The sequence below is a fragment of the Rhinatrema bivittatum genome, chromosome 2 (genome assembly GCF_901001135.1).
Source record: "Rhinatrema bivittatum chromosome 2, aRhiBiv1.1, whole genome shotgun sequence".
Lineage (NCBI taxonomy): Eukaryota > Metazoa > Chordata > Amphibia > Gymnophiona > Rhinatrematidae > Rhinatrema > Rhinatrema bivittatum.
In genome coordinates this window covers 452,583,456-452,607,803 of record NC_042616.1, presented here as the reverse complement: position 1 = coordinate 452,607,803, position 24,348 = coordinate 452,583,456, and the positions used below count along the sequence as shown (strand labels likewise).

The window sequence follows — 24,348 nt, the reverse complement described above, 5'->3', positions numbered from 1 at the left end:
GGGTAACTTGCTGGGGTGGTGGTTACTACCCTGAATCAAGCCTTCATACTGTTGGTACAACTCATTACTCTCTGCTTTAGCAGCAGGGGAAAAGAGAAAAAGGAGAATTAATTTCACAAAGCAACCAACAAGGATATGAATTTTACAGTCTGGGAAAACAAATAAGCATGGGGTAATTTGCTGATGCGGCTGTTACTACCCTTAAACAATAAGCCTTATACTTGTGTTGTAACTCCAATATTGTTCTATGCTTCAACAGTAAGGGATAAAGGGGAACTGGATTCAGACATAAACCAGCATGGGCCCTATCTTTATCTGTTTGGGAAAAAATATATGGGGGTAACTTGCAAGGCAGATGCCACCCCCTGATGATACCTTTATAGGGGAAACATGTGTACATATCAATGCCACCCCTTGATGATACCTTTATGGGAGGAGACCTGTATGGTACGGCTGGTGCTACCATAAGCTTGCTGGGCAGACTGGATGGACCATTTGGAACTATTCTGCCATCATTGCTATGTTTAGAATGTCAAAAAGTAGACCACTCAACCCAGTTTTTATAAGATGAACTACTCTTTAGATGCTTGAAATCCTTCCCAAAAGGACTTAGTTCTGATCAAGCAACTAACCAGAAAACTGTGAACCATGACATTGTCAAATGAACATGTAGCTGTTGCTAACCAAGTGACTGGAACTGTAAAAGTTCCAGTAAGATACTAATTCAGATACTTTAAATCCTCTCACTGGATGGGAATATGATATAAAGAAGCCTCTGAACAGCAAAAAGAGCTCCAACCTTAAACCGAAGATTTGGAAGCTTCTGCTTACTTTTTTTTTTTTTTTTAAATAGATTAAAATGCCAGCCGAGCACCTATGCCAAACAAGGATCTGGGACTACCACTTGCAAAAGTGGGCAGCTCCCCAGAGTTATTCAGACTGCCTGTAAATTAGCTAACCAAGTACAAGGGAGAGGGGCTGAGAATTGGTGGAACGAGTTCCAAGGTGTAACCATGAACTATATCTAACAACCACTGATCTGAGGCTCAATCAAGGAGTAAATTCACTGCTCTTCATTGAGAAGACTGACTGGTTCCAGTGAACACAGAAAAGTCAGGCCTGTACTTTCAAAAAGAACCACAAAGAGGCTGACCCCTTTCCTCTTGTCGACTGAAAGCCTTGATAGGAAAAGTTGACTGCCTGCCCGTCTGTATCTTGTAGTGTCTTGAAACTCAGCTCGACCTCTGGAGGACTGATAGGACGAACGAGCTCTGTCCTTAAGAAACAAAGCCTGCTTTTTTATTTTTAAATTTAATTTTTATTGAATTTTAACAATTTACAGAACATATGTTCAGGATATCAGATAACATATATATTACATTACAAATAATATAGAACAAAGTATTCTTTATCTGAGAAAATTATAAGTAAATGGGGAGTCCAATATACATTGAGCAGAATAATAAAGAAAAAACAAACAACGCTATCACTTTAGCCTAATATCGCGCCCTGTAGAGTGATTCCTGACGGATTTTTCTATGCCCGGACTTGAGAGCAATATTCAGGAACGTGAGTCCAGATAAATTCGCAGCTGCGCGGGATCTTGAAAAACATACCTAGAGTCTTGGAAAATCAAAACATATTTTGGGGTGTAACGTATTATAAATTTTGCTCCCCTATTTATGATTTCTGGTCACATTTGTAAGAAACTCCTCCTTCTCTCCTGCGTGGCCTTTGTTACATCTGGATAAATCCAAAGTCTATAGCCATGAAACGCAAGATCTTGATTTCTGAGATAATTTCTCAAAACAGAATCTCTTTCAGAGATGAAAACAAATGAAACAAAGTTTCCCTTGTTGTTATTACGGTATCCAGAGTCATTTCAAGGAGTGCAGATATGTTCAAAGACTCTTCTTTCCCAATTTGTGATTATAATGATTTTTCTTGTTTCTTTTCCTTGACACTAGGCAAATAATATATCCTAGATAATGCTGGTAATGCCTCCTCAGGAAATTTCAAAATATCTTTAACATAGCTTCTAAACAAATCTCGTGGTGACAAACCTTTGGCCTTTGGGAAATTCAATATCTGGAGATTAACACGTCTATATTCATTTTCCATTCTCTCAATTCGAGTATAACTTAATAGCTTCAGATTTTACTAAATTATTTTGAATTACTTTTATATCATCGATTCTTTGTTCATTCTCTGTCAGTTTCTTTTCCAAAGTATTAATTTTAATGTCCATATTCTTAGTATGTTGGAAATTTTCTCTAAGTAAACTCGACATTTTTAATTGAAGAATCCATTACAAGAAACATATTCCAAATCGTATCTATTGTGATTTCCTTAGGATTTGTCAAAAGATAAGTGCCAGCTACTTGTATCTCCGGCTCACTCCTCCCTGTTGCCCCAAGTTCTCTGATCTTACCATCTTTTCTGGTGATTCAAGGCCGCCTGGTCCCCGGAGCCTCGATTCTCTCAGCTCTCCGAAAGAGACGCCTCATTTGCGTCCTCTCTCGGGACCGTTGTTCTCAGGCACCATTTTTCCTTCCAGCCACTCGACTGTGGCTTCTCCAGAAAGACAAAATTTCAGATGGTGGTTCCGGAGCTTCCGGTGCTGGGGATCCTTGAATAATAATAATAGGATATATAGCAACTATCCTGAGACAGGCAACACCACAAAGTTTCATCTTTTTGAAAAATCTTTATAACAGACATCCTTCCTTGTCTATAGGAGTTCGCCTTCCTTTAAGGAAGCATCACAAACAAAATCAGGCTCATCGTCCAGATTTTCTGGAACTCCTTCCAGTGAGGAATAGGGTAAACTGTTATTGTGCCAGGAAATCCCAGAGCCACAGGAAGGGAGTAGGTAATAGCCTGAGAACAGTGCTCCTCATCAGGTACCTTGACGACACAGAGGCCTGGGAAGAAAAATGGATTACTGGCGAAAATCCCCCCAAACTGTGTTCTGACTGAAAGGAGGCTGCTCGCAGGAAATCTCTATGGCTTCCAGAAATGGAGGGATTATCAGAAGTCATAAGATCTCTGAGGAATACCTGAGGCAGAGCTAACATGACTGCTGTTCCTGTCACAACTGCAGCAGCTGAAGCTTCCTCCAACACAGGAGCCGCTGAAACAAAGTCACCCAAAGCTTTCCTTGTCGAGCTCGGCCCCATGGCTGCTGAACTGATTTGCCTGGAGCTTCCATCAACATGAAAATTGCTGAAAACAATAGACCCTGATACATTCTCTGAGGTGCCTGAATCAGCAGCTTTGGAACACCCTCTGGTGACTCCGCCAGTGTGAAGACAGACCAAACAAAGGCCACCTCATAAATAGCAATGTGGTGGCAGCTCAAAGCACTACAGCAACAACTGTGAGATCTCTTCATGAGGCCTTAAGCAGCAGCAACAAAAAATGCTATGCCCTGGCACCTCCCTTCCTCCCTCACAGGCACTTACACACTTGATAGGAGATTGTCAGTCTCTCAGCCATTGTCTTCTTACTGCCCTGGGTGCAAAAATGAATCTAGACTGTAGCCTGTTCCTTTGTTTCTCTTCCCTGACTCTCTTTTATAGAGTAACCTCAGCAGCTGTGGATGGGTGAGGGAAGGGACAACAGGATTCTCTTTCACAGCACAGGCTAAAGAATAAAAAGAAAGATACTTTTTTTTTTTTTTTTTTTAAAGGAAATATTCCCCCCTCCCCCTCAGGACTGGGAATGTTCTAAGTAGGCATGCACTGCTGGATGAACCAGTGGCCTAGCCCCATGGATGCATCACTGCCAATCCAAATCTTGCTGTACCATCAGGGAGTCCTATCATCTCCTAAAGACAAAGAATACTAGATCTTTCTCAGTTGCACCACCTCTAAGCAGTTGCGATGTCGTCACGAGAAAAGTGTGTGATCTGCCTCCATCTGCTGGCAGGGGGAAATAACCCATCTGCAAGGACTATTCTGGACTGATGCAGCAAGCTAAAATGGAAAATTAAGATGAAAAGCACAAAGGACTCTTCAAAAGTCATTTTCTTTAGCAATTACATTTTTAGGTCAAGAAGGTGGCGATGTGGGATTCTTGGTAAAAAAGAGAGAGAACTGATAAGAAGCCAAAGTAAAGCAAGAAACACAAAGAAGAATTCAAGAACTCTAGTAAGACGCCTCAAATTTCCAAGTTAATTTATTGACAATGCAGTTTATTTTATTTTTTTTACAATTAAAGATGTGCAGTTTTTAGACTCCACAAGAAGAAAAGCAGAAAAGTTCTTATGAAAAACAAAAACACTACCCCCCCTTAAAACACCAACAATATACTTGACATATTACCAATCATATGGTACTGAATACAAGACTGGCATTTGATTTTTCAAATTTCAACTTAAAACAAAAAAAAAAAAGATGTAAAGCAACAGCTGTTCAACTGCCAACACTAATGGAGACATCTGTTTAAAAAACAAAACAAAAAAATAAACCCGCCACAATCCCTCTCCCCCTTCCCAAAATAATCCGATTTTCAGGCATTTTGCTGGTTCTACAAGTTCCCAATTGCAACTAGTTGTCATGTCCCCTACGTACTTTTTACAGTGGATAATAAGGTTTCCCCCATGTTTCTCCTCCCTCAAACCTAAAATTTCCAATCCTGTTTTTCAATTTGTAGCTCATAATATTGAATTTAAAAAAAGGTATGAAAAAAGCAAAGGGCTAAGGCAGCACCATGCAATTTCTGGGGATAAGAGAACATTTACTTTTATAGAGTGTGCTGCAGAAAACTTGTTCCTTTTATTTAAGTGAAGGTTTCCTTGACAGCAAACTTCCTTTTAGTAGAAAACATGAAAGCCTCACAAAATGATGGGGGACTTTGATCTGCCCAATTTTTATTTACATCTAAACTAGACTAGTGTCTGCCAGCCCTGCTCATCTTTTTATATTGTTCCTTTGAACAGCTGTAAACTAAACCATTGTACACATCTTCATAGAAAGCTACAGGACACTAACATGCCCTCTTATCAGTCATATCTCTCCTGCTTCACGTTCCTCTGAGCTCCTCCTGTCTTCTGATTTTCCATTTGCACTCTCATATGAACGCTTCCTTTCCCTACGGTCACGGTCTCTTGACCTGTCTCTCGAATTCCTTTCTTTATCTCGAGATGTCCTATCCTTGTCTCTTGATGATCTTTCTTTGGATGACCTGCAAAATAAGTTAACAGAAATGTGCATACACATATTAGAAAACCTGTTTTTGTATTAAATTTAATCCCTTACTGCAAGGATTTTGTTTTTTTCCTTTATAAAAAAGCTCTCAGAAATGTGTCATTGTTTTATTTATTTTCATCAGCATTAATCCTCTAAATCTTCTTTCGGAGGTGAAGAAATAGGCTGCTGCTCTTTATGCTTTCAATTCAGGAACTGGGTCTGTGAGCACACTTAGCAGTATTCATGGGTATCAAAAAGCCCAAAGAAAAAAAGACCCTCAGGCATGAATATACACATGTTTTCCTATGTATTACTGTGCTTGCATAATCATTGATTTCCACCATTTATCTTACAAACAGAACTGGATCAGATGGCTATATTTCTTACAATTTTTTCTTATGTCAAGTCCAATTTTAGTCCAAGGAGAACCTAGGAAAATGACAAAGCTATTTTGTATCACCTTCCTCTCTCACCGTCGCAACTATTACATTTTCAATATAGGAGCTGCTCCCAGTAAGCTTTATCACTTGTAGAGTGGTAGGGGGCAGATTGGTGGGAAGAATGGCCCTAGTCCAAGCTGTTTGGTCCCTGTAAGAGAATGTTGCACTTTTTAGGTGATGTGGGCAACAATGTGAGGGGAGAAGGTGGTCTGCACTTTTTAGGTCCCACTGGGAAGGTAGAGATGGTGCCCTGAGATTCGATTACAGTGCTTTTTTCCTAGTTTAAACTGATAGTCCAAATTTTCGTGCTATGGGTGGGAATGTTGCAGGGTGTTTATCAGTTTGAACCAAAAAAACAGATGCCCTAGGTATAACAGTTAACCCATTCATTGCTCATACTGTACAGATATGGAATAGATTTAATGCTAAGTTCAATCTAACATGGCAATTTTCTTCCTCAGTCAATGGGAAGTTAGGGGGATGACATGGATAGGACATTGCTACAAGAATAAGTAATAAGCTCTGAGGAGTTACGAATCTCATTCAGTCCACTGGAGTCTGATTATTATGCACATATACTCAGCTTTGGATGGATCAAAAAAGCAGAGTTGTTTATCTGTAGCAGGTGTTCTCCAAGGATAACAGGATGTCAGTCCTCACAAATGGGTTACAACATCTGATGGAATCTGGCAAAGAACTGTTATGTCAAAGTATCTAGAAATTTGACTGGGCCTCACTGAACATACCTAGCATGTTAACATTTCATGCGTCCATACAAAGGATCCTTCAGTCTTGTATCGTAGCATATACAACTGAAGCCAACTCCAAGGTGAGGTGGGCGAGTTTGTGAGGATTGACATCCTGTTCTCTGAGAACATCTGTTACAGGTAAGCAACTCTGCTTTCTCTGAGCATAAACAAGTTGGCAATCCTCACAAGAGGGGAATTCCTAGCTACAAGTCTACCTGAACGAAAATATGGGGAAACAAATGCCAATGGACAACAAAATATTTTTGTTGGCAACAATTCTTTTAACAATTTTATCTGAGGGGCAGCCTAGAACAAAAACAACGGCCCCTAGAAAAGAGCATAGTTGGTTTCTACACTTCTAACAAGTTGTATAGGACAGCCTGGCCAAACCTATCATCACATTGGCCATCCCTGTCCAAACAGTAATATGTGAATGTGTGGCGAAAACGCAATGCCACAGCTTTGCAGATCTGCTCTGGGGACCATAAGAACATAACATAAGAACATAAGATATGCCATACTGGGTCAGACCAAGGATCCATCAAGCCCAGTCTGTTTCCAATAATGAGTGGCTAAACCAAGTCACAAATATCTGGCAAGTAGTCAAACATTAAATAAATCACAAGCTACTATTGCTTATTAATTAACAGCAGTTTATAGATTTTTCCTCTAGGAACTTATCCAAACCTTTTTTTAAACCCAGTTATACTAAATGCTGTAACCACATCCTCTGGCAATGAATTCCAGAGCTTAACTATGCACTGAGTGAAAAAGAATTTTCTTCGGTTTTAAATGAGTTACTTGCTAACTTCATGGAGTGCCCCCTGATCCTTCTATTATCTAAGAGAGTAAATAACCGATTTACATTAACTTGTTCAAGTCCTTTCATGATTTTGAGGCTTCTATCATATCCCTCCTCAGTCGTCTCTTCTCCAAACTGAACAGCCCTAACTTCTTTAGCCTTTCCTCATAAGGCAGCTGTTCCATGCCCCTTATTTTGGTCACCTTCTCTGTATTTTCTCCAGTGCAACTATATCTTTTTTGAAATGCGTTGACCAGAACTGCACACAGTATTCAAGATACAGTCTCACCATGAAGCAATACAGAGGCATTATGACATCCATCCTGATTTGCCATTCCCTTCCTAATAATTCCTAACATTGTTTGCTTTTTTGATCACCACAGCACACTGAGCCGACAATTTCAATGTATTATCCACTATGATGCCTAGATCTCTTTCCTGGGTGGTAATTCCTAAGATAGAACCTAACATTGTTTAACTACAGCAAGGGTTATTTTTCCCTATATGCATCACTTTGTACTTGTCCATATTAAAATTTCACCTGCCATTGGGAAGCTCAATCTTCCAGTCTCGCAAGGTACTCTTGCAATTCATCACAATCCACTTGAGGTTTAACTAGTCTGCATAATTTTGTGTCATCCGCAAATGTAACCACCTCACTTGTCATATACCTTTCCAGATCATTTATAAATTTTATTTAAATTTTTTTTTTTTATATACCGCACGAATAAGGCAGGTATCTGCCCATCTAGGCGGTTTACAGTAATATATTCATAATATCAAAAACATTCAAATACAGTTTGGGTACTTCAAGTGCAGTAAATATGTATAATTAGTCTTACTAAAGTTATTGAATGTTAAACGCTCTGTTAAACAGGTAGGTTTTCAGTTTTTTCTTGAAGTTTTTGGAATTTGCTGTCAATCTTATATGTTCAGGGAGAGCGTTCCACAGAGTTGGACCCGCCACTGAAAAAGCTCGTTTTTGAGTTAGTGCTAGGCTTACTGATCTGACTAAAGGAATTTTTAAAAATACATTTGTCCATTGAGTGGAGTTGTCTGGGTGGTTTATATATACATAGTAGTGAACAAAGCCAAACAGAGTTTGTGTTGTAGAGAAAATTATGGATAATGGACAAAATGTTGTAAGCGATACGGTGAGTAATCGGAAGCCAGTGAAATTGTTGCAATATGGGTGTTACATGTTCTGATCTTGGTAAGTTGAAGAGAGTTCTTGCTGTAGCGTTTTGAACAAGTTGTAGGGGGGTGTATTGTTGACAATGGTAAACCTAGGTATAAGGAGTTACAGTAATCAAGTTTTGTCAATATTAAGGCTTGTGTGATTGAGCGGAAATCAGCTGGTAGTAGTAGAGGTTTAAGTTTTTTGAGCATATATAGTTTGAAGAAAGATTTTTTGACTGTTTGATATGTTATTAGTCATAGATAGTTTGAGTCTATGAGCATGCCTAGATTTTTTGCGTGGTGTTTTATGGGTACGTGCTGATTTTCAAATGCAAATGTGTGTGGGGGTTAATAGTCTGAATCTGAAACTGTTGATAAGTATATTAGTTCTGTTTTTGCTGTGTTTAGTTTTAGCCTGTTTAGTTTTGCCTTTAAGTAAATATGTAATAAAGAAAAGGTATTGGACCATGAGTCAGAGAATGGTATCAAACTGAATATCATCTGCGTAACTTTTAAAATTTAAGTTGAGACCAGCTAGGAGGTGGCACAAAGGTAGAAGATATTGAATAAGAGTGCAGATAGTGATGATCCTTGTGGTACACCCGTTTTGGTGGTGTACCAGTCTGATTTTGATTTTCTGACTGTGATTTGTTGCGGACGATTTGAAATAAATGTGGAGAACCATTTTAACACTATTCCGGAAATGCCTATCTGAGATAGGTTGGATAGTAATATGTTGTGGTTTAAAGTATCAAATACAGCGGATATATCAATTAGTACTAGAATATAGTTGGTGTTGGAGTCAAATCCTCTGATGATGGAATCAAATGATGAGATGAGCAGGGATTCTGTACTGTGAGATTTTCTAAAACCATGTTGGTTATTATGTAGTAAGTTATTATCATCCATATAGTCAGAAACTTGACGTAGCATGACAGATTCTATTATTTTGGCTACGGAGGGTAGTGTAGTAATTGGTCGGTAGTTTGTTAGGTCTGAGGAGTCATGATTTTTCTTTTTAGGAATGGGTAGAATTGACGTTTCTTTGAGGGAGTCTGGAAAAGATCCTTGTGAGAGAGAGACATTCACTATTTTGGTAATTGATGGAGCAATATGTTCTTTGATGTCTGAGTAGGTATCCAGAGCAAGGATTGAAAGGATTTTTTGAGGGTTTTGATTTTGAGAGAATGTTAATAACGGTGTTGTCACTAATGTTTGTGAATTCTGCGAGTGAGCAGGCAGGTTGAGGAAAAGTTGGGGGTGCGATGGGTAGTACATCGAATTCAGCAGATATGTTTGTTGTTTTTTTCAAAATATAGAGCTATGTTGTTACATAAGTCGTCTGACATAGTGAGAGATGTTGAGTCTTGTATTGTTGTGAGGTCTTTCACAATTGAGAATAATACTCTTGGGTTCCCATTTGTATTTTTTATTTTCATTGTGTAAAAAGATTTTTGGGCTTTTATTTCCTTTTTGTATTTTTGTAAGTTAACGTAGTATTCTTGTTTTTGTTCTGGGAGTGGATTTCATCTCCATCTGCGCTCTAGGTTTCGAAGTTTACATTTAATTGTTTTTAGTTGGTCTGTGTACCATGGGGCAGATTTTTAAAATTACACGCGGGGGGTACATTACCCGATTTTATAACATGCGCGCACGGAGTTCACTACAGCAAAAGTAGGTGAAAGTCAGGAAGTACGGCGAAAAGTAAGTACAAAAATGCTATGAGAAAGGAGAACATATCATATTGATCGAATACTGTATATTGGATGTATAATGTAATCCTTTTAATACTACAACAAAGACAATACGGAGCATGTCCTATATTTCTCCTGCTTTGATTCAAGCTGCAAGTTGTACGGTTTACCAATGTATTACCAAAAATGTTCGGTTTATATTGTAAGCAAAACAGATGTTAAATGGTTAATAAAAATATACACACAAATAATACACAAGTGATAATTATGCAAAAAATATTAAGTAAAAAATACAGTAAAAACTAATAAAGAGGAAAAGTTTAAACTTTTAAATGAATTAAAATTAGACAATACGCTTTTGAAGGAAATTAAAAACATATTTGAAATGTGGTATTACCACTCCCAAAAATGGGCTCTCTGCTGGATAAAACTGTGCATTCAGATCTATGTATTAAATCGGTTCGAGAGGTGGGCACTCTAAGTCATTGTAAAATTTCACATGACCAAAGTAAGCGAGTTAAGTGTCTCCACTAATGAGTTAACTGGCTAAATGCCTCTGAATATGGACCTCCACCATTTTAGGTCTAGTCTTCTGGCTACTGGAACATAGGAGATTAGATTTTCCTACATTCTTGTTTAATTCCTGTGGGATCAAGTGTATTGGAATCACTGCAGGTTCTGCTGGAGTGTCTGGGATCTGGAGAAAGCAGGGGTCTTTTTCTTTACAAATTTTAACTCAGAGGGGGCCTTACCCAACTTAACCAGAAATCTGGAATAAAAGAGGTCCTTGAGCAGTGCTCCAGAGGGGACTATTAGTTTTGATTAATCACATTTCTTACATGTGTAAATCAAAGCGATGTACATATAAAAACATGTTTACAAGTACTGAACAAACATAAAATGAAAAATAAAAACCATGTAAAACAAATATAAAATAAAGAAAAAACAAAATGGAATACATAAATCATTCAATTAAAACCTAGTAACAGTTAATTTACCATATATACTCATGTATAAGTTGAGAAATTTATGCCAGAAAATAAGCCCAAAAAGCTGGCTCGACTTATACACACATAGTATAGTTGGGCAGTTTTTTTTTGTCAAAATTTTGTTAAAAAAACCCCACACAAAACCCGCCCCAACCCTTTAAACTTCATTAAATATAAAGCCCCCCCCCCCTCCTGACCCCCCACAAGACTCACCCAAAGTCCCTGGTGGTCCTGGGGGGGGGGGGGGCTGGGAGTGATCTTCTGTTTCCGGGCCGTTGGCTGCCTCTAATCAAAATGGCACCAGCGGCCCTTTGTCCTTACCATTCAACAATGGACGGCTCCTACCCTCAACTTATCCACATGTGACAGATAAATCTTGATTTTGGGGCCCAAAAATACCCTTGACATGCATGAGATCGACTTATATCCGAGCATATATGGTTATTAAAATTCAAAAGGCTATGGTGAAACCCATCCTTAAAAAACCTAGCCCTGACCCTGCTGTCTTAGCCAATTTCAGACCTATCTCTAACCTCCCATTCCTATCTAAAATCTTGGAAAAACTAGTCAACTCTCGACTCTCTGATTACCTAGAACACAACACGGCTTCGGTAAAAAGCTTAGCACTGAAAAATTGCTCCTATCCCTGACCGACACCATTATCAGAGGATTTGACTCTGGAAATTCATTTCTTCTCGCCATGTTAGACATTTCCGCTGCATTTGATACTGTTAACCATTTCACATTAATCAACATTCTCAGTAACATCGGAGTCTCCGGCACCGCCCTCTCCTGGATCAAGTCATACTTACAAGATCATCACTACACAGTTTCCACCGGCATTAATGAATCTGACCCAATAAGCCTTGACCGAGGTGTTCCCCAAGGCTCCTCCTTATCCTCCACTCTATTTAACATTTACATGCTCCCCCTTACCACCCTCCTCGCCAAGCTTGGCGTAAAACACTTTATCTACGCAGACGACGTTCAAATTCTTTTCCCCTTCACTGACTCCCTCCAAACTGCTCTTCAAAACTGGGAATCATGCCTGACTGCTATCAACCAGCTGCTCACTGACATGCACCTTGCTCTTAATCCACAAAAAACTGAACTCCTTATCATTTCCAACAAACATCCCTCTCCCGCCATCCCCCTTGGGTACTCCTCCACGTCATTCCCCTCCCACACCCGTAGCCTTGGTATCCGTATTGACAACCAGCTCTCTCTCAAACCCTTCATTAAATCTATCCTAAGTGACTGCTACTTCAAACTACAAACCATCAAGAAACTCAGACCTCTCCTATACTTCACCGATTTTCATACAGTACTACAGTCTATTATATTTTCCAAAATAGACTACTGTAACTCACTCCTCCTTGGCCTACCTGCCACACACACCAGACCATTACAACTCTTGCAGAATGCCTCAGCACGCATCCTTACTAATGCCAGAAAACGTGACCACATTACCCCTACCCTCATCAAACTCCACTGGTTGCCAATACAATCTCGCATCCTTTTCAAAGTTCTTTCCCTTATACATAAAAGCATCAACAATGAAAACACTGACTGGATAAACCCCCCTCTACTTCCTCGTACCTCCACCAGACCAACTCGTCCTGCCCTCCAAGGAACTCTCCGTACCCCCTCTATCAAATCCACTAAACTAACTACTACAATGAATAGAGCGTTTTCACTGGCCGGCCCCACCCTATGGAACTCCATGCCCCCAGATTTACGCACAGAGTCTTCCACTCCTAAATTTAAAAAAAAGCTAAAAACCTGGCTGTTCCTACAGGCCTACAACTTCATGCGATTTCCACCCGCCTGACAGCCCACAGAGCTGCAGTTAGTACCACCAATCTGAATTACTTATTACAATATTCTACCACCTCCCCTTGTGTCAACAATTATTTAGGCTTCTCATCCCTCCCTCTCCCCCCCCCCCCCCGCTAAAACTATATCTGTTACACTACTCTTAAGATTTTGTTCACTCGCAAATCCTGTAACACTCTTTTGCCTTACCAGATACTCATTCATTCTAAGGACTACGTTTCTAACCAAATCATGGTCTAAATACCATTGAATCCTGTAAATAGTTTCTCAGTTATCCAGGTTATCTTGTTATGGTTAATTATTGTACACTTTGTTCCTGTTCTATGTAATGGCATTGCCAATCAGTTATAAGTTATATGTAAACCAATATGATGTGCAAACGGCTGTCGGTCTATAAAATTCTCCAAATAAATAAATAAATAAATAAAATCTTCATTACATTTATGATCCAACAGGAGAATTAAGCTGGAAAGTAAAGACCTGTATAAAAAGAAAGATTTTGAGAAGATTCCTGAATTTGAGATAATCTTTAATTAGACCAAAGGAAAAGAATTCCAGAAACTATGTTTAAATTATTGTAAAGCTTGTTGCTATGTTATGTTACACTGTGAACCGAGGTGATGTTGCTAACGTGCCTCGGTATATAAAAAATCTTTAAATAAATAAATAAAAGCCAGAAAATAACAATATCTCTCTCAAGTGTGTTCAAGTCTGATTATCTTCGGTAAAAAAAGAGCCAGTAATTCTTGTTGTGAGGAATGTAAGGTGTGTGTAGGTTGGTCTGGTATAAGATTAGATAAATATGGGAGGAAGGCTTTGAAAATTAAACAACCAATCTTAAATTAGCTCAGATAGAGAGTAGAGGGTCTGAAAGAATCCCTGTTGATTCTTCCTCTGACCTGAGGTGAGACAGGACACTTAACACAGGATCCCAATCAAGACACAGGCAACTGGGGTGAGATCTTCAGTCTCGGAGTGACATATTCCTGGAGAACTTCCTTCAACTGGCTGGTCTCTGCTGCGAGAGAGTGGAGAGGACTAGAATCTGTTTGTGAAGAATACAAAGGGACATGCCTAGGCATGGGGGAAAAACTAACTCCTCGTTGTGGAAAGCAAACCTGAAACTTTGGACAGGAGAGGATGAAGAGTGCCCTCCTTGTCTTTAGCTTCCAGGGAGGAAAAGAAAGTCTTCACCAACTCTGCCACTTGGTCTAAGGGTTGTTGTGTCCGCTGGCCAGATAATGGGAGAGGAACATCTGAAACCAGAATAGGTTCCTCTTGAAGGACCTCTAAATTCTGTAGCAGCTGTCTCGGAGGGAGCATGGTGATCAAGGGCACCACTGAACAAATAAGATGTGGTGTTTCCAGATGAAGATCTTGTTCTAGAAGCCTCTAGGATGAAATCATCTTGGAGATATGGAGAGGTAAATGGAGCATATCTCCTTCCGCAACTCTAATCCTCCAGGAATGTCAATAAAATCAGTGAATGCTATGCTTATTTAAGGAACAGCTGCGTTGGTAGCACAAAGGACCAGTGCATCAACAGTGATACTTCATGTTCCGAGTCTTGGAGCGTTGAGGGCTTCCAGCCCCAAAGGTGTTGGGGGGGGGGGGGGGGGGGGGGAATGCATTGATGATGCTGAAGCTCTGGGGCTTGATGTACTGGTGATTGCTGCATCACCACCACTAAGATTCTGTGCATACAGTGCCATCAGCACTGATTGAGCCAATGGCTCCGATCTATGGAGCTTCTTTTTGTTGACACTAAACCCTGTGGTGGCTGTGAGGGGCTTGCAGATGCCTAAGTGCAGTGTTTTTGTGATTTACATGACCCCAATGAGGTGGAAGGGCATAAAGCCTACTCTGTAGTGAGGTGAGCTCTACTTGAGGAGCTCCTGTTCCACTCAGCATCTAGGGTGCTAGAAGAGGCTCTGCTCTTGGAGGAAGATAAGCTGCAGCTCTTTACTGACCTGCACCAACTCCTCCATCTTCCAGGCTCTGGATCTCTGGGTCTGGGGTGACATCCAGTCACAGTTTGGTTCATCTTGGTCAGGCCCAAATCAACAACAGATGTCATGGCCATTGGTGACAGACATCTTTATGCTACACACACAATCCTTAAAGACAATGAGGGCAGCCTTCTTAGAGCTAGATATTTTTATCTTTATATATATATATATATAGCACTGTCTGGGGGCTGCCAAGGCAGTAAGGTGATACAAAGTGGTGAAAACATTTAGAAAATTCCAGGAGTTAAGAAATGAAATCAAGAAAAAACAGATAATATACATCCATGTTTTAGCTTGGATGACAAAATACTGAGGGGGTTATGATGCAGTGCTCGCATGGGGACTCTAGCACATGCTTAGTAGAGCTAAAGCTCTATGAGCTAAAAGAGAAGGGTCTGTTTGGCATTGCTGGATGATGTCACCCTATGTGTATTGGCTAATTCAGCCCTGCTTGTCGATTGAGAAGTGAAATGAAATACTGAATGCATAACAATAGAAAACTATTCATGAGGTGCCAGCTAAATCATCAATATTAGTATTAATACTAAAAAATATCTATAAAGTTCTTCAATGCCTCACCAACTAAACAAACTTTTCTCAGGCAGTAAGACTGAACTTAGGTTAGTATGGTGGGAGTGACTATTCTGGAAATGCAACAGAAAAAGATCCATAAAACAACAAAAGTATTATTAAAGTCGGATGCTAACGTGTTATATGGTTCATTAGATGAATGATGGCAATCTTTTGGAGAACAAATTGATCATAAGCCACTTGCTGGGTAGACTGGATGAACCATTTGGCTTTTATCTTTTGTCATTACTATGTTAAGTATTTATTGGCTGCAACGTGCTGTGTAACTTCAGTGAATTGGAAAAAGGTTACAAAATGAATAAAAGAATGGTTAAAGAAGCTTGGTCTTTTAGAGGAAACCCCCCCCCCCCCCCCCCCCAAAAAAAAACCTTACCTCAGTTAGAAATGAGAAATTATCAAGATTTAGATTAACATGGAAAACATACCTGAAATATTCATTAAACAGCCAAATAACCATTAATATAGGATATACATTCTTTTATTGATTTTTTCTGTCTGGAAGGAGTATATATATATATATATATATATATATATATATATATATATATATAAAATATTAAGACATATCTGGTAACTTTTGGAAAATTATAACTGACTACTAAAAAAGATATAGAAATTGTTACATGTGCATGGTTATGTTTAATCCAATTTGTAAAAATACTTGTCAAATTAGAATAGAATGATGTCAAAAACAAAATTCAAATGCTGTTTCATAATTCAAGCAGCAAAATGCACAGCTGTATTATTACTTTTCATGTCACAATATCTATCATGACTTAGTATGCCAAGCCTGAAACACAGCGTAACTATTTACAGACAGTACAAACTGGACAATTTTCTCAGTGGAAGGGAGTGGGCAGTGGAGTGCCTCAGGGATCTGTATTGGGACCCTTACTATTCAATATATTTATAAATGATCTGGAAAGAAATACGAGTGAGGTAATCAAATTTGCAGATGATACATAATTGTTCAGAGTAGTTACATCACAAGCAGATTGTGATAAATTGCAAGAAGACCTTGTGAGGACTGGAAAATTGGGCATCGAAATGGCAGATGAAATTTAATGTGGATAAGTGCAAGGTGATGCATATAGGGAAAAATAACCCATGCTATAGTTATACAATATTAGGTTCCATATTAGGTGCTACCACCCAAGAAAGATCTAGGCGTCATAGTGGATAACACATTGAAATCGTCGGTTCAGTGTGCTGCAGCAATCAAAAAAGCAAACAGAATGTTGGGAATTATTAGGAAGGGAATGGTGAATAAAACGGAAAAATGTCATAATGCCTCTGTATCGCTCCATGGTCAGACCGCACCTTGAATACTGTGTACTGGTCACCGCATCTCAAAAAAGATATAATTGCGATGGAGAAGGTACAGAGAAGGGCGACCAAAATGATAAGAGGAATGGAACAGCTCCCCTATGAGGAAAGACTAAAGAGGTTAGGACTTTTCAGCTTGGAGAAGAGACGGCTGGGGGTGGGGGGATATGATAGAGGTGTTTAAAATCATGAGATGTCTAGAATGGGTAGATGTGAATCGGTTAGTCTTTCAGATAACAGAAAGACTAGGGGGCACTCCATGAAGTTAGCATGTGGCACATTTAAAACTAATCGGAGAAAGTTCTTCACTCAACACACAATTAAACTCTGGAATTTGTTGCCAGAGGATGTGGTTAGTGCAGTTAGTGTAGCTGTGTTTAAAAAAGGATTGGATAAGTTCTTGGAGGAGAAGTCCATTACCTGCTATTAATTAAGTTGACTTAGAAAATAGCCACTGCTATTACTAGCAACAGTAACAAGGAATAGACTTAGTTTTTGGGTACTTGCCAGGTTCTTATGGCCTGGATTGGCCACTGTTGGAAACAGATGCTGGGCTTGATGGACCCTTGGCTGACCCAGTATGGCATGTTCTTATTGGATAAAATTTAATGTTCATTGCCAATTTTTTGGAAGCAGGCCATTTGCCACACAGAAAAAAAAATCTCCTGTATTGATCTGTTTTGCATGAATTCTATTTTTCAGTATTCTTGGTATTCTTAAAATGACTTATGATATTTCAGGTTGTTTTGGTTCAACCTCACAACATCACAGTGCTTTCATTGCCATAAACCAATATGAAAACTCGAGGGTATCACCGCAGGAGTGCGGGGCTCGTCTTCAGGTAGGTTTCTTCTTTAAATTTCGGGTTTTGTTCTTTAATTTTGATCTAATGCTCTGAGAGCGTGCAGATAGTCCCTAACTGCTATGGAGACGGAAAATACTGAAGCACTGCACTTCCTGCAGGGGTATATGTACTAGGGGCTGACGTCAGATTGAAATCTGATCCGTCTCCAACTGCTAACAGGAGTACACTATATCCATTGGTCCTGAGTCCATCTGCTACACGCTAGGAAACTGCATTTTTCTGTCATAGGCTTTGAGACTTCAGTCATCACTAACTAATCACATCAGCTATTGTGTCACAGTGTTCTGATTCCAGAGCAGTTGTTTAAGGAGCACTGCTCTATAGCTCCTGGAACTTACTTCGACTTTGAGCTACGCTCTCGACTCCTGTCCCGACTCCTCTGGTGGCTGCGACTCCTGCTACGGCTGTTAGAGCGGGATCTGTGTCTGTGGCGCTTCTCACGGGATTTAGAGCGAGGAGTTCTTTTTCGCTCTCGTGATGAGGAGCGAGACCGATGTCTGCGGCGCTCCCGGGACCTAGACCTGTAAAAGTCAGATTCAGGAGTCAAATAATACATTAACAATACATAAAGAGGGGGGAGATGGCTCCCTGACCGGACACATATTCAAACGCTCCTGCATTTCGCTTTACCTTTTTTGATTTCTTCGTGTTTCCAATGCCTCACAAAAGAAAGGGGAAGGTGAGGGTTTATCCACCCGAGCCCTCACTTTCTGCAGGTCAGCGTGTAATTTTGCAATATGCATCCCCCATATCACAAATAGGGGTAACGAGCCCCGCTAGCGGATCGGGAGGAGGAGTCCCTTCTCCGCTTGGGGAAATATCCTTGACCCCTCCGGAACCGCGAGAACCGCCGAATGCTATCTCATCGAACGCAGCCGGGCTAGTGGAATCGCCGGTGAGAAGCGTCACAGGTGCGACTCTAATGGGTGGACAGCCGGGAGGCGATGCGAGTTGGGAGAGGTCCCCTGACGCCTCGATTCCCCTGGAGGCTGCGGCATGGAGAGAGGAGAGGAGAGAGGAGACGCCGCAGGGACCAGCATTACCAATGGGAGGAAGGGAGATAACGGGTAACCTAACAAGAAACCCCATAGAGATAAAAAGACTGGCGGTAATTACAATGGAGTCCCTTTGGGACTTGATTGTGGGGTTAACTAAGGCATTCAATGAACAAACCCTGAAAACGGAGGAAATCTCCCATAAAATGGACTCTGTTGAAAATCAGTTACAGCTGAAGGGAGAAGAACAAGTACAAGAATTACAGCAGGTTAAAGTGGATTTAAAACAAGTGTCTGATGTTAACGCCATATGTGTGAGAGATCAGGCTATATTAATGCGACGGCTGGAATCTGTTGAGAACTATCTGAGACAATTACACCTTAGGGTTTTGAATTTCCCTAAAGTAGTGGGGGAGATACCACTACTAACGTTTAAAAGATATTTGAAAGAAATCCTGCAGATTCTGGATGAACAAATGTCAGCTGTTAAAAAGATCTTGTATTTAAAGCAAAGACAGAGCCAGATACAGATATCCCCAGTAGGGGAAATGGGAAATTTCGATAATCTATCTGAATACTTGGAAAGCTCTGGACTTGAGATTACTGAGAGATCTGTCCTCTTTGTCTCTCTGTTTTCAGAATTTGATAGAGCCCTTATTATGAAATATTATTTTAAGGCTATTAATAATACATATTTGGGTGGATTAATCTGTATATTTCCTGATCTTTCCAGCGTTACACAGCTACGCAGGAAATCCTTTTTAATAATGCGCCCTGAAGTAGTAACTTTAGGGGCAAGTTTCCTTTTGCGTTACCCTGTTAGGTGCGTAGTAAAGTACTCTGGGAATACCTATGTATTTTATAATCCAGAGCAATTAAGGGGATTCTTGGATGCCAGAAAAGTAACCCCAGTAACCTAGAAGTTCTGGATCGCGAATTAACATATAGATATGGATAATTGTCATGGGAGTTTTGTTTAAACTGATTTTCTTTAATACTCCTCCTTTTCTTTTCCTCTCTTCCAATATTTCCTAGAATAAATGAGGATAAGTAAATCTGCACATAAAGTAGTGATGTAACTGCAATTAATAATGTAAAAATAATTTTCTTTTTTGTAATTCCTCTTGATTGAAAGCAAAGGATTCTTTGTTTATAATTTGTAAAAGTGATAAATAAAAATAAAAAAAAAATACATGAAACTTTATTATTATTTTTTTTAATATGGTACAATATTTAGGAGGGCTCTATTTTATTGGAAATGATGTATACCTACTTATATTGAGCGGTCTATTCATAATTGGCTATAGCCTGGAGAACGTACAGTAATATTTTTTGCGTTCCTGAGAATTGAAGCGCCTTTGTTTTCTCATCTGTAGAATCTAGGATACACAGAATGTGTCTGGGAGCCATGTACCTATCTTATAGGGTCATTCATCAAATCATGTTAAGGACTTATCGCGGGCCCTAATGTGATAAAAAATGCATCACAAGATGTGTATGCATATTCAAAAAATTTAGTCAGTAGGGAGGAGTTTATGAAAATGAGGTGTGTTTAACGTTGCTTTGAATAGCATAACACGTTATCATGCCCCACATAACTACTTCTTTTTTTCCTGTTATTTTGCCCAAAATGGGGGGGATGGGGGGGGGGGGGGGAGAAGAGAGAGAGATGACTAATATGTGTGCCTCCCCAGAGGCTCTATTTCTATCACTGCAAGAGGGTGAAGTAGTAAAAATTTGTAACTTATCATTAAAATCATCCATTGTACCTGAAGACTGGAGGATAGCAAATGTAACCCCAATATTTAAAAAGGGCTCCAGGGGCGATCCGGGAAACTACAGACCGGTTAGCCTGACTTCAGTGCCAGGAAAAATAGTGGAAAGTGTTCTAAACATCAAAATCACAGAACATATAGAAAGACATGGTTTAATGGAACAAAGTCAGCATGGCTTTACCCAGGGCAAGTCTTGCCTCACAAATCTGCTTCACTTTTTTGAAGGAGTTAATAAACATGTGGATAAAGGTGAACCGGTAGATATAGTATACTTGGATTTTCAGAAGGCGTTTGACAAAGTTCCTCATGAGAGGCTTCTAGGAAAAGAAAAAGTCATGGGATAGGCGGCGATGTCCTTTCGTGGATTGCAAACTGGCTAAAAGACAGGAAACAGAGAGTAGGATTAAATGGGCAATTTTCTCAGTGGAAGGGAGTGGACAGTGGAGTGCCTCAGGGATCTGTATTGGGACCCTTACTGTTCAATATATTTATAAATGATCTGGAAAGAAATACGACGAGTGAGATAATCAAATTTGCAGATGAGACAAAATTGTTCAGAGTAGTTAAATCACAAGCAGATTGTGATAAATTGCAGGAAGACCTTGTGAGACTGGAAAATTGGGCATCCAAATGGCAGATGAAATTTAATGTGGATAAGTGCAAGGTGATGCATATAGGGAAAAATAACCCATGCTATAATTACACCATGTTGGGTTCCATATTAGGTGCTACAACCCAAGAAAGAGATCTAGGTGTCATAGTGGATAACACATTGAAATCGTCGGTGCAGTGTGCTGCGGCAGTCAAAAAAGCAAACAGAATGTTGGGAATTATTAGAAAAGGAATGATGAATAAAACGGAAAATGTCATAATGCCTCTGTATCGCTCCATGGTGAGACCGCACCTTGAATACTGTGTACAATTCTGGTCGCCGCATCTCATAAAGATATAATTGCGATGGAGAAGGTACAGAGAAGGGCTACCAAAATGATAAGGGGAATGGAACAACTCCCCTATGAGGAAAGACTAAAGAGGTTAGGACTTTTCAGCTTGGAGAAGAGACGACTGAGGGGGGATATGATAGAGGTGTTTAAAATCATGAGAGGTCTAGAACGGGTAGATGTGAATCGGTTATTTACTCTTTCGGATAGTAGAAAGACTAGGGGGCACTCCATGAAGTTAGCATGGGGCACATTTAAAACTAATCGGAGAAAGTTCTTTTTTACTCAACGCACAATTAAACTCTGGAATTTGTTGCCAGAGAATGTGGTTCGTGCAGTTAGTATAGCTGTGTTTAAAAAAGGATTGGATAAGTTCCTGGAGGAGAAGTCCATTACCTGCTATTAAGTTCACTTAGAGAATAGCCACTGCCATTAGCAATGGTTACATGGAATAGACTTAGTTTTTGGGTACTTGCCAGGTTCTTATGGCCTGGATTGGCCACTGTTGGAAACAGGATGCTGGGCTTGATGGACCCTTGGTCTGACCCAGTATGGCATGTTCTTATGTTCTTAAGTAATAACTCGAGGTGAGGTTTAGGTGGTCATCTAGGGTTTGGGGGACAGTTTTACATGCACAGTCAGATGTACAAACAGCACAGTAGACATCAGTGAAGATTTAATGTGATTTGGAGTGAGGAAAGGTACACAAAGATGAGATTTGTACAACCTATTCTCAACCTAGTTTGATAGCAGCTAGGTGGAGAGTGCATCAAACTAGGTTGAGAGTACAATGTGCAAATCTCATTTTTATGTAACTTTCCTCACTCCAAATCACATCAAATCTTTACTGATGTGTACCGTGCTGTTCGTACGTGACTGTGCATATAAAACGGCCCACCAAACCTTAGACCACCACCAAAACCTCACCTCGAGTTACTAGTTGACCCTCCTTCAGTGGTATAAATAGATTACTTATACGAGAGCCTCTCTCTCCCTCTAGCCAGGAGCAGCACAAAACATGGAAAAGCTTGCCTGGGCACTTCTCAGCTTGTGATGTGAAAATATCACAGGTGTGATGAATTTAATGTGTGTTGGGGTAAAATAGCGCATTTTGCGGTATCTAAAAAGTTTCCCTAACCATGCCCCCCCCCCCCCCCCCTTTTTTTTTTTTTGCAAGGTGCTATTCATGTGAAATTTATAGCAAAATGATGAATCTGGGTCTTAATTTTAATCACCAATGGGAAAAATTATGTAAGGAGATGTGCTTCATTTGAATTGGAGAAATTACTTACCTGATAAATTTCATTTGCCATAGTGTAGACAGATGGACTCAGGACCAATGGGTTATATGCTCCCCTGCTAGCAGATGGAGACTGAGTCGGGTTTCAAAGCTGATGTCATCTTAGATACACCCCTGCAGTGAACTCAGTCCTTCAGTATTCTCATCAAAAGCCATTGTGGACATACTATTGAAAAACTTGATTAGAGCTTGATTACAACTTGATTAAAATGATTAAAAATGGATAACTGTAACTGTACTCAACCAAATGCTGAATCCCAGCAAGATTATAGATGCCCTGATTTAGGGATTGGGCGACGGTTTACCTGTAACCTCTTGGAATCGATATTCACTTCATGGACGATTCCTTGGCACCATTCTTGGGCAGCAGTGGGTAGGATGCTGAATCCATCTGTCTACATTAAGGAAAACAAAATTATCAAGTAAGTAATTTCTCCATTTCCTAGTGTGTAGCCAGATGGACTCAGGACCAATGGGATGTACAAAAGCTACTCCCGATCGGGGCAGGAGGCTGTCCATGGTCTGGTTAGCACCATCCTTGCAAAGGCTGCATCCTCTCAGGCCTGAACATCCAGGTGATAGAACCTGGAGGTGGTGTGCAAGGAGGACCAGGTCACCACTCAGCAATTGTCAATGGGAGAGAGCAGTTTAGTGTCCGCCCAGGATACTGCCTGAGACCTAGTGGAATGAGCTTTAACCTGAAAGGGTAATAGTTTTCCTGCCTCTACATAAGCTCCCGTGACCACCTCCTTGATCCAGCGAACTATGGTAGCACGCAAAGCTGGTTCGCCCTCTCTCCTTCCACTGTGAAGAACAAACAAGCGGAGTACACTGGTTCTGAAAGTTCCAGATACTGCACCAAAAGCCAACTGACGTTTAAATGGCGGAGGCGGCCCTGGTCTTCAGTGTCCTTGTGCCTATCTAGGGACAGCAACGAAATGGACTGATTCACATGAAACTCCGATACTACCTTGGGCAAGGAGGATGGAATGTATGAAGTTGTAACGCTCCTGGGGTCATCTGGAAGAATGGTTCCTGACACAATGCCTGTAGTTCAAAGATGTGAGAAGCCGAGCATATCGCCACCATGAACACAGTTTTCAGGGTTAACAGGCGTAAGGACTGCGCATAGGCCAAAGGGAGGGCCCTGCCAAAAACTCCAATACTAGACTAAGATTCCACAAGGGAACCGGCCACCGTAAGGGTGGCTAGAGGTACTTTACCCCTTTTAGAAAACAGGCCATGTCCGGACGAACAAACAGGTGGGTTCCATTCACCTCGCCTCTGAAACAGGAGACAGCCGCTAGCTGGATCTTCAAGGAGTTAAGGGACAACCCTTTTTTTCAAGCTATCCTATAAAAATTCCAGAACCAGAGGGATTTTGGCCATCCGAGGGGCAAAACTGTGTTTCTTGCACCAGGCCTCAACTACTCTCAAGACCTGCACGTACGCTAAGGACGTCAAAAACCTCCGTGCACGGAGGTAATTAATGCCACCAAATATCCACACTTCATGAGCTGAGCCCTCTCAAGGGCCCAACTGTAAGACAAAAATAGAATCGGATCCTTGTGAAGGACCAGACCTTGCTAGAGCAGGTCCCTATGCGGTGGGAGGCACAGGCGTGTATCCACCAGAAGCCTCCGCATGTCTGCATACCATGGATGC

General features: G+C 40.4%; 1 protein-coding gene across 8 annotated transcripts in view; it reads right to left on the bottom strand.

The window, feature by feature from the left end:
* Window positions 1-4,161: 4,161 nt before the first annotated feature.
* The window catches only part of LOC115084931 (putative RNA-binding protein Luc7-like 2), a 291,251-nt gene continuing 271,064 nt past the window's right edge, over window positions 4,162-24,348 (bottom strand). For all 8 annotated transcript variants that reach the window (XM_029590358.1, XM_029590361.1, XM_029590359.1 and 5 more), the window contains 2 exons: window positions 18,011-18,193; window positions 4,162-5,187 (listed from right to left, as the gene is read on the bottom strand). In XM_029590358.1, the coding sequence (XP_029446218.1) occupies window positions 5,010-5,187; window positions 18,011-18,193 (361 nt within the window). In that variant the 3' untranslated portion in view covers window positions 4,162-5,009. The remainder of the gene's footprint in view (window positions 5,188-18,010; window positions 18,194-24,348) is intronic.